Genomic DNA, 14,600 nt, shown 5'->3' with positions numbered 1-14,600 from the left:
TGTGCAGTAGATTAAAATGTTTTTATGAAATATACTTGAACTTTAAATTTTTTTTTTTTTTTTTTACATAATTTGACTTTTTCTCTGTATTCGAACATTAAAGATATTTACCATATTTAACTCTTCAAACATGACAATTTTGCCTGAGAAAAAAGCTCTCTCTTGTTATTGTTTTATATTGGAGGAATTTCCAAACAAAATTGTTGTTTGTTTGCATGAGGTGTAATGGAATGACAACATCTTTAATGCTACATTGTACTTACATAACAGATCCGCGGAGAATTCACACAAAATATAACATAACAGATCCGCGGAGAATTCACACAAAATATAACATAACAGATCCGCGGAGAATTCACACAAAATATAACACAACAGATCCGCGGAGAATTCACACAAAATATAACACAACAAATCCGCGGAGAATTCACACAAGACAGAAATATAACATTACAGATCCGCGGAGAATTCACACAAAATATAACATAACAGATCCGCGGAGAATTCACACAAGACAGAAATATAACATTACAGATCCGTGGAGAATTCACAAAAAATATAACATAACAGATCTGCGGAGAATTCACACAAAATATAACACAACAGATCCGCGGAGAACTCACACAAAATATAACATAACAGATCCGCGGAGAATTCACACAAAATATAACACAACAGATCCGCGGAGAACTCACACAAGACAGAAATATAACATAACAGATCCGCGGAGAATTCACACAAAATATAACATAACAGATCTGCGGAGAATTCACACAAAATATAACATAACAGATCCGCGGAGAATTCACACAAAATATAACATAACAGATCCACGGAGAATTCACACAAAATATAACATAAAAGATCCGCGGAGAATTCACACAAGACAGAAATATAACATAACAGATCCGCGGAGAATTCACACAAGACAGAAATATAACATAACAGATCCGCGGAGAATTCACACAAGACAGAAATATAACATAACAGATCCGCGGAGAATTCACACAAGACAGAAATATAACATAATAGATCCGCGGAGAATTCACACAAGACAGAAATATAACATAACAGATCCGCGGAGAACTCACACAAGACGGAAATATAACACAACAGATCCGCGGAGAATTCACACAAGACAGAAATATAACACAACAGATCCGCGGAGAACTCACACAAGACGGAAATATAACACAACAGATCCGCGGAGAATTCACACAAGACAGAAATATAACACAACAGATCCGCAGAGAACTCACACAAGACGGAAATATAACACAACAGATCCGCGGAGAACTCACACAAGACGGAAATATAACACAACAGATCCGAGGAGAATTCACACAAGACAGAAATATAACACAACAGATCCGCGGAGAATTCACACAAGACAGAAATATAACACAACAGATCCGAGGAGAATTCACACAAGACAGAAATATAACACAACAGATCCGAGGAGAATTCACACAAGACAGAAATATAACACAACAGATCCGCGGAGAATTCACACAAGACAGAAATATAACACAACAGATCCGAGGAGAATTCACACAAGACAGAAATATAACACAACAGATCCTGAAAATAAACTCCATTTCATTTTCTGCTGAATATTACAAGATTTTGGAGGATTTTCCTTTGGATATAAATTTTTTTGGAAAGAGTTAGTACTCTCTGCTTATTTCAATATATAAACCATTTCCAAAGATCATGTTTTAATCAGATATCTATAAGACTTGACAGGCTTTGTTACCATGACTTCTTGATTGTCTTTGTTACCATGACTACGTGGCTGGATTTGTTACCATGACAACTTGATTGTCTTTGTTACCATGACTACGTGGCTGGATTTGTTACCATGACACAACTTGATTGTCTTTGTTACCATGACTACGTGGCTGGATTTGTAACCATGACTACGTGACTGGATTTGTTACCATGACAACGTGGCTGGATTTGTTACCATGACAACTTGACTGGCTTTGTTACCATGACATAAAGTTTTGGTTTCTTAAACAGTATTTTGCTTGAACACATCTTTCTGTTATGTTTCAATATTTTTACATTTTGATGCAAGAATCCACTATGTCGGTTTGCCATAGAATTATTGATAATTTTATGAAAGAACTGCACTTTTCATTCTGAAGTACATTTGAAATTTATACTCTGCTTGAAGGAAACCATTGGAATCTGAAAGCTTGAACTGCTTGAGTGTGAGAAATATGGTTTCTACAGAAATCTTACTCATTGTAAAACAATGCACACATGTTACAGGAAAACATGTTATCACTGCCTCACTGCATTTCATTCATTGTTAAAACTGACGAACATGCCTAGAAATGTTCCTATGTGAAATATTATCTGGTGCCATAAACATGTATTTTAACATAAATCTTGTCAGCAACATGTCAAATTTAATGACAGGGTTTCCTCTTAAAGTATTAGGTGGCTGAGTTTGTCCAGGAAATGTAACATAGAAATGTTGTGTAAATATTTATCATGTTTACTTTCAATCATGCTTTCTAGTGTTATAACTACCACATGTGGTGGATTTAAAGTCTTCCCTGTCTTGGATTAAGAGTAAGAACTGTATGAAAAGGTATTAAGAAAGCATTTTTTGTTTGGAAGGTGGCATTTGAATCAAAATTTATTTGTTTATTCTATCTATAGCTCCCTACTTCACTGCGCAAATGCACCAACAAACCAATAAAAAAAATAATTTTCAGACATCCTTACGAAATTTTCCATTGTTCCAGGGAAATGTCTACATGTACTAACAGGCCATTTGGGTGTGGTTCGCTGTCTCCATATAAATAGTCAGCGACTAGTCAGTGGAGGTGACCAGAAAAAGATTGGCATCTGGGACTACAGGGTAAGGGTACTGTATAGGGGACTATAGGGTAGGTGTACTGTATAGGGACTATAGGGTAGGTGTGTTGTATGGGGACTATAGGGTAGGTGTGTTGTATGGGGACTACAGGGTAGGTGTGTTGTATGGGGACTACAGGGTAGGTGTGTTGTATGGGGACTACAGGGTAGGTGTGTTGTATGGGGACTACAGGGTAGGTGTGTTGTATGGGGACTACAGGGTAGGTGTGTTGTATGGGGACTACAGGGTAGGTGTGTTGTATGGGGACTACAGGGTAGGTGTGTTGTATGGGGACTATAGGGTAGGTGTGTTGTATGGGACTACAGGGTAGGTGTGTTGTATGGGGACTACAGGGTAGGTGTGTTGTATGGGACTACAGGGTAGGTGTGTTGTATGGGGACTACAGGGTAGGTGTGTTGTATGGGGACTACAGGGTAGGTGTGTTGTATGGGGACTACAGGGTAGGTGTGTTGTATGGGGACTACAGGGTAGGTGTGTTGTATGGGGACTACAGGGTAGATGTGTTGTATGGGGACTACAGGGTAGGTGTGTTGTATGGGGACTACAGGGTAGGTGTGTTGTATGGGGACTACAGGGTAGGTGTGTTGTATGGGGACTACAGGGTAGGTGTGTTGTATGGGACGATAGGGTAGGTGTGTTGTATGGGGACTACAGGGTAGGTGTGTTGTATGGGGACTACAGGGTAGGTGTGTTGTATGGGGACTACAGGGTAGGTGTGTTGTATGGGGACTACAGGGTAGGTGTGTTGTATGGGGACTACAGGGTAGGTGTGTTGTATGGGGACTACAGGGTAGGTGTGTTGTATGGGGACTACAGGGTAGGTGTGTTGTATGGGACTACAGGGTAGGTGTGTTGTATGGAGACTACAGGGTAGGTGTGTTGTATGGGGACTACAGGGTAGGTGTGTTGTATGGGGACTACAGAGTAGGTGTGTTGTATGGGGACTATAGGGTAGGTGTGTTGTATGGGGACTACAGGGTAGGTGTGTTGTATGGGGACTACAGGGTAGGTGTTTTGTATGGGGACTACAGGGTAGGTGTGTTGTATGGGGACTACAGGGTAGGTGTGTTGTATGGGACTACAGGGTAGGTGTGTTGTATGGGACTACAGGGTAGGTGTGTTGTATGGGACTACAGGGTAGGTGTGTTGTATGGGGACTACAGGGTAGGTGTGTTGTATGGGGACTACAGGGTAGGTGTGTTGTATGGGGACTACAGGGTAGGTGTGTTGTATGGGACTACAGGGTAGGTGTGTTGTATGGGGACTATAGGGTAGGTGTGTTGTATGGGACTACAGGGTAGGTGTGTTGTATGGGACTACAGGGTAGGTGTGTTGTATGGGGACTACAGGGTAAGTGTGTTGTATGGGGACTACAGGGTAGGTGTGTTGTATGGGACTACAGGGTAGGTGTGTTGTATGGGACTACAGGGTAGGTGTGTTGTATGGGACTACAGGGTAGGTGTGTTGTATGGGGACTACAGGGTAGGTGTGTTGTATGGGGACTACAGGGTAGGTGTGTTGTATGGGACTATAGGGTAGGTGTGTTGTATGGGGACTACAGGTTAGGTGTGTTGTATGGGGACTATAGGGTAGGTGTGTTGTATGGGACTACAGGGTAGGTGTGTTGTATGGGGACTACAGGGTAGGTGTGTTGTATGGGGACTACATGGTAGGTGTGTTGTATGGGGACTACAGGGTAGGTGTGTTGTATGGGGACTACAGGGTAGGTGTGTTGTATGGGGACTATAGGGTAGGTGTGTTGTATGGGGACTACAGGGTACGTGTGGTGTATGGGGACTACAGGGTAGGTGTGTTGTATGGGGACTACAGGGTAGGTGTGTTGTATGGGGACTACAGGGTAGGTGTGTTGTATGGGACTACAGGGTAGGTGTGTTGTATGGGACTATAGGGTAGGTGTGTTGTATGGGGACTACAGGGTAGGTGTGTTGTATGGGGACTACAGGGTAGGTGTGTTGTATGGGGACTACAGGGTAGGTGTGTTGTATTAGATAACAGGGTAGGTGTGTTGTATGGGGACTACAGGGTAGGTGTGTTGTATGGGGACTACAGGGTAGGTGTGTTGTATGGGGACTACAGGGTAGGTGTGTTGTATGGGGACTACAGGGTAGGTGTGTTGTATGGGGACTACACGGTAGGTGTGTTGTATGGGGACTACAGGGTAGGTGTGTTGTATGGGGACTACAGGGTAGGTGTGTTGTATGGGGACTACAGGGTAGGTGTGTTGTATTAGATAACAGGGTAGGTGTGTTGTATGGGGACTACAGGGTAGGTGTGTTGTATGGGGACTACAGGGTAGGTGTGTTGTATGGGGACTACAGGGTAGGTGTGTTGTATAGGACTACAGGGTAGGTGTGTTGTATGGGGACTACAGGGTAGGTGTGTTGTATGGGGACTACAGGGTAGGTGTGTTGTATGGGACTACAGGGTAGGTGTGTTGTATGGGGACTACAGGGTAGGTGTGTTGTATGGGGACTATAGGGTAGGTGTTGTATAGGACTACAGGGTAGGTGTGTTGTATGGGGACTACAGGGTAGGTGTGTTGTATGGGGACTACAGGGTAGGTGTGTTGTATGGGGACTACAGGGTAGGTGTGTTGTATGGGACTACAGGGTAGGTGTGTTGTATGGGGACTACAGGGTAGGTGTGTTGTATGGGGACTACAGGGTAGGTGTGTTGTATGGGGACTACAGGGTAGGTGTGTTGTATGGGGACTATAGGGTAGGTGTTGTATGGGACTACAGGGTAGGTGTGTTGTATGGGACTACAGGGTAGGTGTGTTGTATGGGGACTACAGGGTAGGTGTGTTGTATGGGGACTACAGGGTAGGTGTGTTGTATAGGACTACAGGGTAGGTGTGTTGTATGGGGACTACAGGGTAGGTGTGTTGTATGGGGACTACAGGGTAGGTGTGTTGTATGGGGACTACAGGGTAGGTGTGTTGTATAGGACTACAGGGTAGGTGTGTTGTATGGGGACTACAGGGTAGGTGTGTTGTATGGGGACTACAGGGTAGGTGTGTTGTATGGGACTACAGGGTAGGTGTGTTGTATGGGGACTACAGGGTAGGTGTGTTGTATGGGGACTATAGGGTAGGGTGTTGTATAGGACTACAGGGTAGGTGTGTTGTATGGGGACTACAGGGTAGGTGTGTTGTATGGGGACTACAGGGTAGGTGTGTTGTATGGGGACTACAGGGTAGGTGTGTTGTATGGGACTACAGGGTAGGTGTGTTGTATGGGGACTACAGGGTAGGTGTGTTGTATGGGGACTACAGGGTAGGTGTGTTGTATGGGGACTACAGGGTAGGTGTGTTGTATGGGGACTATAGGGTAGGTGTTTGTATGGGACTACAGGGTAGGTGTGTTGTATGGGACTACAGGGTAGGTGTGTTGTATGGGGACTACAGGGTAGGTGTGTTGTATGGGGACTACAGGGTAGGTGTGTTGTATAGGACTACAGGGTAGGTGTGTTGTATGGGGACTACAGGGTAGGTGTGTTGTATGGGGACTACAGGGTAGGTGTGTTGTATGGGGACTACAGGGTAGGTGTGTTGTATGGGACTACAGGGTAGGTGTGTTGTATGGGGACTACAGGGTAGGTGTTTTGTATGGGGACTACAGGGTAGGTGTGTTGTATGGGGACTACAGGGTAGGTGTGTTGTATGGGGACTACAGGGTAGGTGTGTTGTATGGGGACTATAGGGTAGGTGTTGTATGGGACTACAGGGTAGGTGTGTTGTATGGGACTACAGGGTAGGTGTGTTGTATGGGGACTACAGGGTAGGTGTGTTGTATGGGACTACAGGGTAGGTGTATTGTATGGGACTACAGGGTAGGTGTGTTGTATGGGGACTACAGGGTAGGTGTGTTGTATGGGGACTACAGGGTAGGTGTGTTGTATGGGGACTACAGGGTAGGTGTGTTGTATGGGGACTACAGGGTAGGTGTGTTGTATGGGACTACAGGGTAGGTGTATTGTATGGGACTACAGGGTAGGTGTGTTGTATGGGGACTACAGGGTAGGTGTGTTGTATGGGACTACAGGGTAGGTGTGTTGTATGGGGACTACAGGGTAGGTGTGTTGTATGGGGACTACAGGGTAGGTGTGTTGTATGGGACTACAGGGTAGGTGTGTTGTATGGGGACTACAGGGTAGGTGTGTTGTATGGGGACTATAGGGAAGGTGTGTTGTATAGGACTGCAGGGTAGGTGTGTTGTATGGGACTACAGGGTAGGTGTACTGTATGGGGACTACAGGGTAGGTGTGCTGTATGGGGACTACAGGGTAGGTGTGTTGTATGGGGACTACAGGGTAGGTGTGTTGTATGGGGACTACAGGGTAGGTGTGTTGTATGGGGACTACAGGGTGGGTGTGTTGTATTAGGGACTATAGGGTAGGTGTGTTGTATGGGGACTACAGGGTAGGTGTACTGTATGGGTCTACAGGGTAGGTGTGTTGTATGGGGACTACAGGGTAGGTGTGTTGTATGGGGACTACAGGGTAGGTGTGTTGTATGGGGACTACAGGGTAGGTGTGTTGTATGGGGACTACAGGGTAGGTGTGTTGTATGGGGACTACAGGGTAGGTGTGTTGTATGGGACTACAGGGTAGGTGTGTTGTATGGGGACTACAGGGTAGGTGTGTTGTATTGGACTACAGGGTAGGTGTGTTGTATAGGGACTACAGGGTAGGTGTGTTGTATAGGGACTACAGGGTAGGTGTTGTATGGGACTACAGGGTAGGTGTGTTGTATAGGACTACAGGGTAGGTGTGTTGTATGTGACTACAGGGTAGGTGTGTTGTATGGGGACTACAAGGTAGGTGTGTTGTATGGGGACTACAGGGTAGGTGTGTTGTATGGGGACTACAGGGTAGGTGTGTTGTATGGGGACTACAGGGTAGGTGTGTTGTATGGGGACTACAGGGTAGGTGTGATGTATGGGACTACAGGGTAGGTGTGTTGTATGGGGACTACAGGGTAGGTGTGTTGTATGGGACTACAGGGTAAGTGTGTCGTATGGGACTACAGGGTAGGTGTGTTGTATGGGGACTACAGGGTAGGTGTGTTGTATGGGACTACAGGGTAAGTGTGTCGTATGGGACTATAGGGTAGGTGTGTTGTATGGGGACTATAGTGTAGGTATGTTGTATGGGACTACAGGGTAGGTGTGTTGTATGGGACTATAGGGTAGGTGTGTTGTATGGGACTACAGGGTAGGTGTGTTGTATGGGGACTACAGGGTAGGTGTGTTGTATGGGACTACAGGGTAGGTGTGTTGTATGGGACTACAGGGTAGGTGTGTTGTATGGGGACTACAGGGTAGGTGTGTTTTATGGGACTACAGGGTATGTGTGTTGTATGGGGACTACAGGGTAGGTGTGTTGTATTGGACTACAGGGTAGGTGTGTTGTATGGGGACTACAGGGTAGGTGTGCTGTATGGGGACTACAGGGTAGGTGTGTTGTATGGGGACTACAGGGTAGGTGTGTTGTATGGGGACTACAGGGTAGGTGTGTTGTATGGGGATTACAGGGTAGGTGTGCTGTATGGGGACTACAGGGTAGGTGTGTTGTATGGGGACTACAGGGTAGGTGTGTTGTATGGGACTACAGGGTAGATGTGTTGTATGGGGACTACAGGGTAGGTGTGTTGTATGGGACTACAGGGTAGGTGTGGTGTATGGGGACTACAGGGTAGGTGTGTTGTATGGGACTACAGGGTAGGTGTGTTGTATAGGGACTACAGGGTAGGTGTGTTGTATGGGGACTACAGGGTAGGTGTGTTGTATGGGACTACAGGGTAGGTGTGTTGTATGGGGACTACAGGGTAGGTGTGTTGTATGGGACTACAGGGTAGGTGTTGTATGGGACTACAGGGTAGGTGTGTTGTATAGGGACTACAGGGTAGGTGTGTTGTATGGGGACTACAGGGTAGGTGTGTTGTATGGGGACTACAGGGTAGGTGTGTTGTATGGGGACTACAGGGTAGGTGTGTTGTATAGGGACTACAGGGTAGGTGTGTTGTATGGGGACTACAGGGTAGGTGTGTTGTATGGGGACTACAGGGTAGGTGTGTTGTATGGGACTATAGGGTAGGTGTGTTGTATGGGGACTACAGGGTAGGTGTGTTGTATGGGGACTACAGGGTAGGTGTGTTGTATGGGGACTACAGGGTAGGTGTGTTGTATGGGACTATAGGGTAGGTGTGTTGTATGGGGACTACAGGGTAGGTGTGTTGTATGGGGACTACAGGGTAGGTGTGTTGTATGGGGACTACAGGGTAGGTGTGTTGTATGGGACTACAGGGTAGGTGTGTTGTATGGGGACTACAGGGTAGGTGTGTTTTATGGGGACTACAGAGTAGGTGTGTTGTATGGGACTACAGGGTAGGTGTGTTGTATGGGGACTACAGGGTAGGTGTGTTGTATAGGGACTACAGGGTAGGTGTGTTGTATGGGGACTACAGGGTAGGTGTTGTATGGGGACTACAGGGTAGGTGTGCTGTATGGGGACTACAGGGTAGGTGTGTTGTATGGGGACTACAGGGTAGGTGTGTTGTATGGGACTACAGGGTAGGTGTGTTGTATGGGGACTACAGGGTAGGTGTGTTGTATAGGGACTACAGGTATGGTTGCTGTATGGGACTACAGGTAGGTGTTTGTATGGGACTACAGGGTAGGTGTGTTTGTATGGGACTACAGGGTAGGTGTTGTATGGACTACAGGGTAGGTGTGTTGTAGGACATAGGTAGTGTGTGTATGGGACTACAGGTAGCTGTATGTATGGACTACAGGGTAGGTGTTGTATGGGACTACAGGTAGTGTGGTGTATGGGACTACAGGTAGGTTTGTTAGTGACTACAGGGTAGGTGTGTGTATGGAACTCAGGGTAGGTTGTTGTATGGGACTACAGGGTAGTGTGTTGTATGGGGACTATAGGGTAGTGTGTTGTATTGGGACTACAGGGTAGCTTGTAACTGTATGGACACAGGTAGGTGTGTTGTATGGGACTACAGCAGGTTGTTTGTATGGGGACTAACAGGGTAAGTGTTTGTAGGGACTACAGGGTAGGTGTGTTGTATGGGGAATACAGGTAGTGTGTTGTATGGGACTACAGGGTAGGTTGTGTTGTATGGGGACTACAGGGTAGGTGTGTTGTATGGGGATTACAGGGTAGGTGTGTTGTATGGGACTACAGGGTAGGTGTGTTGTATGGGGACTACAGGGTAGGTGTGTTGTATGGGGACTACAGGGTAGGTGTGTTGTATGGGGACTACAGGGTAGGTGTGTTGTATGGGACTACAGGGTAGGTGTGTTGTATGGGGACTACAGGTTAGGTGTGTTGTATGGGGACTACAGGGTAGGTGTGTTGTATGGGGACTACAGGGTAGGTGTGTTGTATGGGGACTACAGGGTAAGTGTGTTGTATGGGGACTACAGGGTAGGTGTGTTGTATGGGACTACACTGTAGGTGTGTTGTATGGGACTACAGGGTAGGTGTGTTGTATGGGGACTACAGGGTAGGTGTGTTGTATGGGACTACAGGGTAGGTGTGTTGTATGTCACATGAACAGGATGTATAAACATTGTATTCTTATGTCTAACCAGCTTTTTCTCCAATCGAGGAGGGTCTGTTATACCCAAATTGTATTCATACATTTAGAATTTGAAAAAAATAAGGAGATTTCTTTGTAAAAGAATAATTTCTGTTTCTTTTCCAGACAGGAAAATTAATGAATATGGTACATCGTAACCCAACACGCCTACACTTGATGTGGGTCAGCGAAACTAAACTGGTTACTGCCTCTCCTGAACAACCCGGCACAATCACTGTGATGAGCTACTGGTGATCGAAATGAACGTGCAAACATTTAATTTCATGTTTAACTTAGCAATTGAGAAGACATATTCTATAATAGATGAATAACCTTCATTTAGATAATGGAAAACTTATATTCCAGACATATATATGTACTATTAGTTTGCGATTCTATATTATAAAATTTGGGAATTGAAATGCAGTTAATCTGAAATTCATTGAAAAGCAATGTGATATTAGCATTTTTAAGGTCATCTGACCCAAAGGGTAAAGATGGCCTAAATTTGTCTTAAAGCCATCATGTTTCATTCATTGTCGTCCACTGTCGGCCATCCGCCATCATGTGCTGTATTCAATTTCCACCTATGGATTTACCTCGAACCTGGATTTTTTATTTTTTTTGGCTGTCCAAAATTCAAGATGGCAACCATCTTGAAAAAGACATCTCAAACTTCTTCTCAAGATCCATTCAGCATAAACCTGCCTGAAATGAGCATGATGTAGTCCCGACCAAGATTTTTTTTTTTTTTACCTCAGTTCAAATTCCTATGCTAGGCCAAATTGCTATGGCAGCCATCTTGAAAACCACATATGAAACTTCTCCAGTTTCACCAAAAGTATTTAGCTCAAACTTGCCAGGAAGGCCCTGATACGTTTCTGAAATTTCGGGGTTGATTCAAAGTTAAAGATAGTCACTATGGCTGCCATTTTGAAAATCACAGTTTAAAAAACTTCTCCGGGTCCACCAATTGGATTTAGTTGGAACTTGCCCGGAAGGGTCCTTTGAGAGTCCTGGTCAAGTTTTCCCCATGAAATCCCTTCGTTGTCAGTACATGTACCACTATACCAATAGTGAGTATGTATATAACAACAATACTAGGGTTTCAGATGACTGATAAGGCTCATGGGCCTCTTGTTATGCTTACAGTATTGAGCTAAATAAAAATGATTGCAGTTTTTGTATAAAATTTTCTACCACATATACCATTGATGTGCCAATTTATCATTACAGTAATCAGTTTAAATTTTGATAAAAAAAGAGTACATTTACAGAATCTCAATTTATGAATTGACTTGATTTGAGTTAAAATATTATTGATTGTAAATAATATGAAGAATTGAAACATTATTGACATCCAAAATCAAAATCTTTTTTACAATAAAACTTCATATTGCTATCAATCTTAAAACTGATCATCAATGAACTGGAACACACATGAATGAACACCTGTCATGTATATTTCTGATAACAGTATGTATTTGTTTATTTTGGTCAAAGTTCAGGTACATGTTTTTTTCGAATGTTGGTATAATATCGTGTGATCACAATATTTCTTTTAATTTTTTTTTTTTTTTTTTTGTAAAATGATTTATAGTTTGCCATGAAAGATTATGATATATTTTTATGTGATTTCATTTGGAACATGTGAGTCATAGAAATGGTTGCATTGGATGTTATGCCAAAATTGTGTTAAACTTCTGCATTAAATCAATATTTTATATTTCAAAAATGTTTCTTTATTTATTTTTATCTATTTTTTATGGCCAACAATGAACTAGATTTGTGAATTACGATGGTTGGAGTGATGAATAAACAATATTGGCTGGAGTGATGAACAAACAATATTGGCTGGTTGTGGGGAATATAATAATACATGTACAAGGGTATATTGAAGGAGGATTATATTAATAGATACTTGGATTGAAAAGGCACAATTGGAAAGATCAAAGAAGATGTGGATATATTTGAAGGAAAAAACTTGTTGATGGTTTGAAGGGCATAATTGGATGGATAGATCAACAATGTTTGGATATTTGGACAGAGGAATACCTACTGATAGTGTAGTGGAAGAAAACTATTTGATAAGTGTAAAGAATAAAAGGAATGGTTAATTTGATAGAATAAACAAAAAAGAAAATCAAAATTGATAAACCAAGGGTATGATATGAACAAAATACAGATTCTGATGGGAAAGGTACAAGGAGAACACGACCAGGTGTTCTGATGGGGACCCAGGACAGGTACAAGGAAAACACGACCAGGTGTTCTGATGGAGACCCAGGACAGGTACAAGGAGAACAAGTCCAGGTGTTCTGATGGGGACACAGGACAGGTACAAGGAGAACAACACCAGGTGTTCTGATGGGGACTCAGGACAGGTACAACGAGAACAAGGCCAGGTGTTCTGATGGGGACCCAGGACAGGTACAAGGAGAACAAGACCGGGTGTTCTGATGGGGACCAAGGACAGGTACAAGGAGAACAAGACCAGGTGTTCTGATGGGGACACAGGACAGGTACAAGGAGAACAAGGCCAGGTGTTCTGATGGGGACCCAGGACAGGTACGAGGAGAACAAGACAAGGTGTTCTGATGGGAACACAGGACAGGTACAAGGATAACAAGACCAGGTGTTCTGATGGGGACCCAGGACAGGTATAAGGTGAACAAGACCCGGTGTTTATGAAGACTTGGTGTCTTCTGCTTCGTTGACAACACCAGCGGTGTAAATCTTGGTCAACTCTTGAGCACATCCAACTTCATGTCTCAGATGCCGAGGATGACCATACAATTTACCCATTGTCTTTATCAACCTGAATCCCTTGAAACCCTATTGTCATGGAAAACGTGATGTTAGAAACAAGCCGGAAGTCATTGACTTTCAATTAAACTGGCACATGTTAATACTGCTAATTTGGGGAAGCAATGATACTACTATCAAGAAAATTACAATATCATACAACTTTAACGTAAGTTGTCTCTGTTGGTTACATTATTGATAAAAAAACAAATGTTCTCGATTACAGGTTTTACTTAAACGGAACTCGGAACAAACTTCAGGCTCCCTTAATTTGATGGCTTTTTGACAAAGGCATTATGCATATCCAAGTCATTATAGACTTATTACATGTTACACAGGTCAATATATATATATATATATACAAATCCAAGTCATTATAGACTCATTACATGTTACACAGGTGAATACACATATATATATATACAAGTCAAATATTCTCATTTAAGCGAAGATCCACGACAAGATATGCTGGAAGAAATTTCAATAATCGATCCACTATCTTAGATTGTTTAAGCGTCCCAGTGGTCGTCTGCTACATTGTTTCGTTACGTCACGTCTTAAATGGTGCACGTGAGACATGGCTTTGTCTTGTCGTTTTCATAAAAGATGCATGTTTGATATTGATCAGTAGTGTCGCTGTCAGAAGGAACATGATTCTTTGTTACTACGTTGGTTGCTTGTGGAGACATTGTGAACGTAACGCCTAATTCTTATATAGACAACTTCATTGATGATGTTTTCAAGATTGGCCTTGATTGTTAGCAATTTATTTTCCGTTTCCAAAATGTAATTCTGTACTGAAAGGAAAAACAAGCATTGGTCTGTCTACGACGGGGAAATAAAGAATATGTTATGAAATATAATAGAGGTGTACTTAAAGCACAGGGAACCACTGTATCGTCCGCGGAAAGTTTATCATTTGACGAAGGTACTAAACATACATGGATGACATGTTCACAGACGACAGATTGATCCCTGTCTTTCATTACACCTGTCTGACCATGATTACATTCTATATAATATCTGCTTATTTACCGTAAACTGGACAATTTCTAACAGCGTTTGTTTCTCCCTTCAGTATATTAACTATTAAAGAATTTGTAAGTATTGGGTTCTTTTTTTTAAACTTAATCAAACGTGCCTCTTTTTCTTACTAGTAGTATTTTTTTAATTTTTTTTTTGTGTGTGATATTCTGTACATTGAAGTATATTTATACGTTTCATGTACATGTAGCTCGTTTTTATGAACTTTATGCCTTTATTAATTGTGTACAAAATAGAGTGCCT

The 14,600-nt window shown here is 43.1% G+C and overlaps 1 protein-coding gene across 1 annotated transcript in view; it reads left to right on the top strand.

Moving 5' to 3' along the window:
* The window catches only part of LOC117324534 (F-box/WD repeat-containing protein 7-like), a 43,768-nt gene extending 31,531 nt beyond the window's left edge, over positions 1-12,237 (top strand). The window contains exons 11-12 of the mRNA XM_033880446.1: positions 2,760-2,875; positions 10,635-12,237. Of these exons, the coding sequence (XP_033736337.1) occupies positions 2,760-2,875; positions 10,635-10,763 (245 nt within the window). The 3' untranslated portion in view covers positions 10,764-12,237. The remainder of the gene's footprint in view (positions 1-2,759; positions 2,876-10,634) is intronic.
* The last annotated feature ends 2,363 nt before the right edge of the window (positions 12,238-14,600 follow it).

This window comes from Pecten maximus, chromosome 3 (genome assembly GCF_902652985.1).
Source record: "Pecten maximus chromosome 3, xPecMax1.1, whole genome shotgun sequence".
Lineage (NCBI taxonomy): Eukaryota > Metazoa > Mollusca > Bivalvia > Pectinida > Pectinidae > Pecten > Pecten maximus.
Note: the sequence above shows the minus strand (reverse complement) of the source record. Positions and strands in the feature narration are given on the sequence as shown.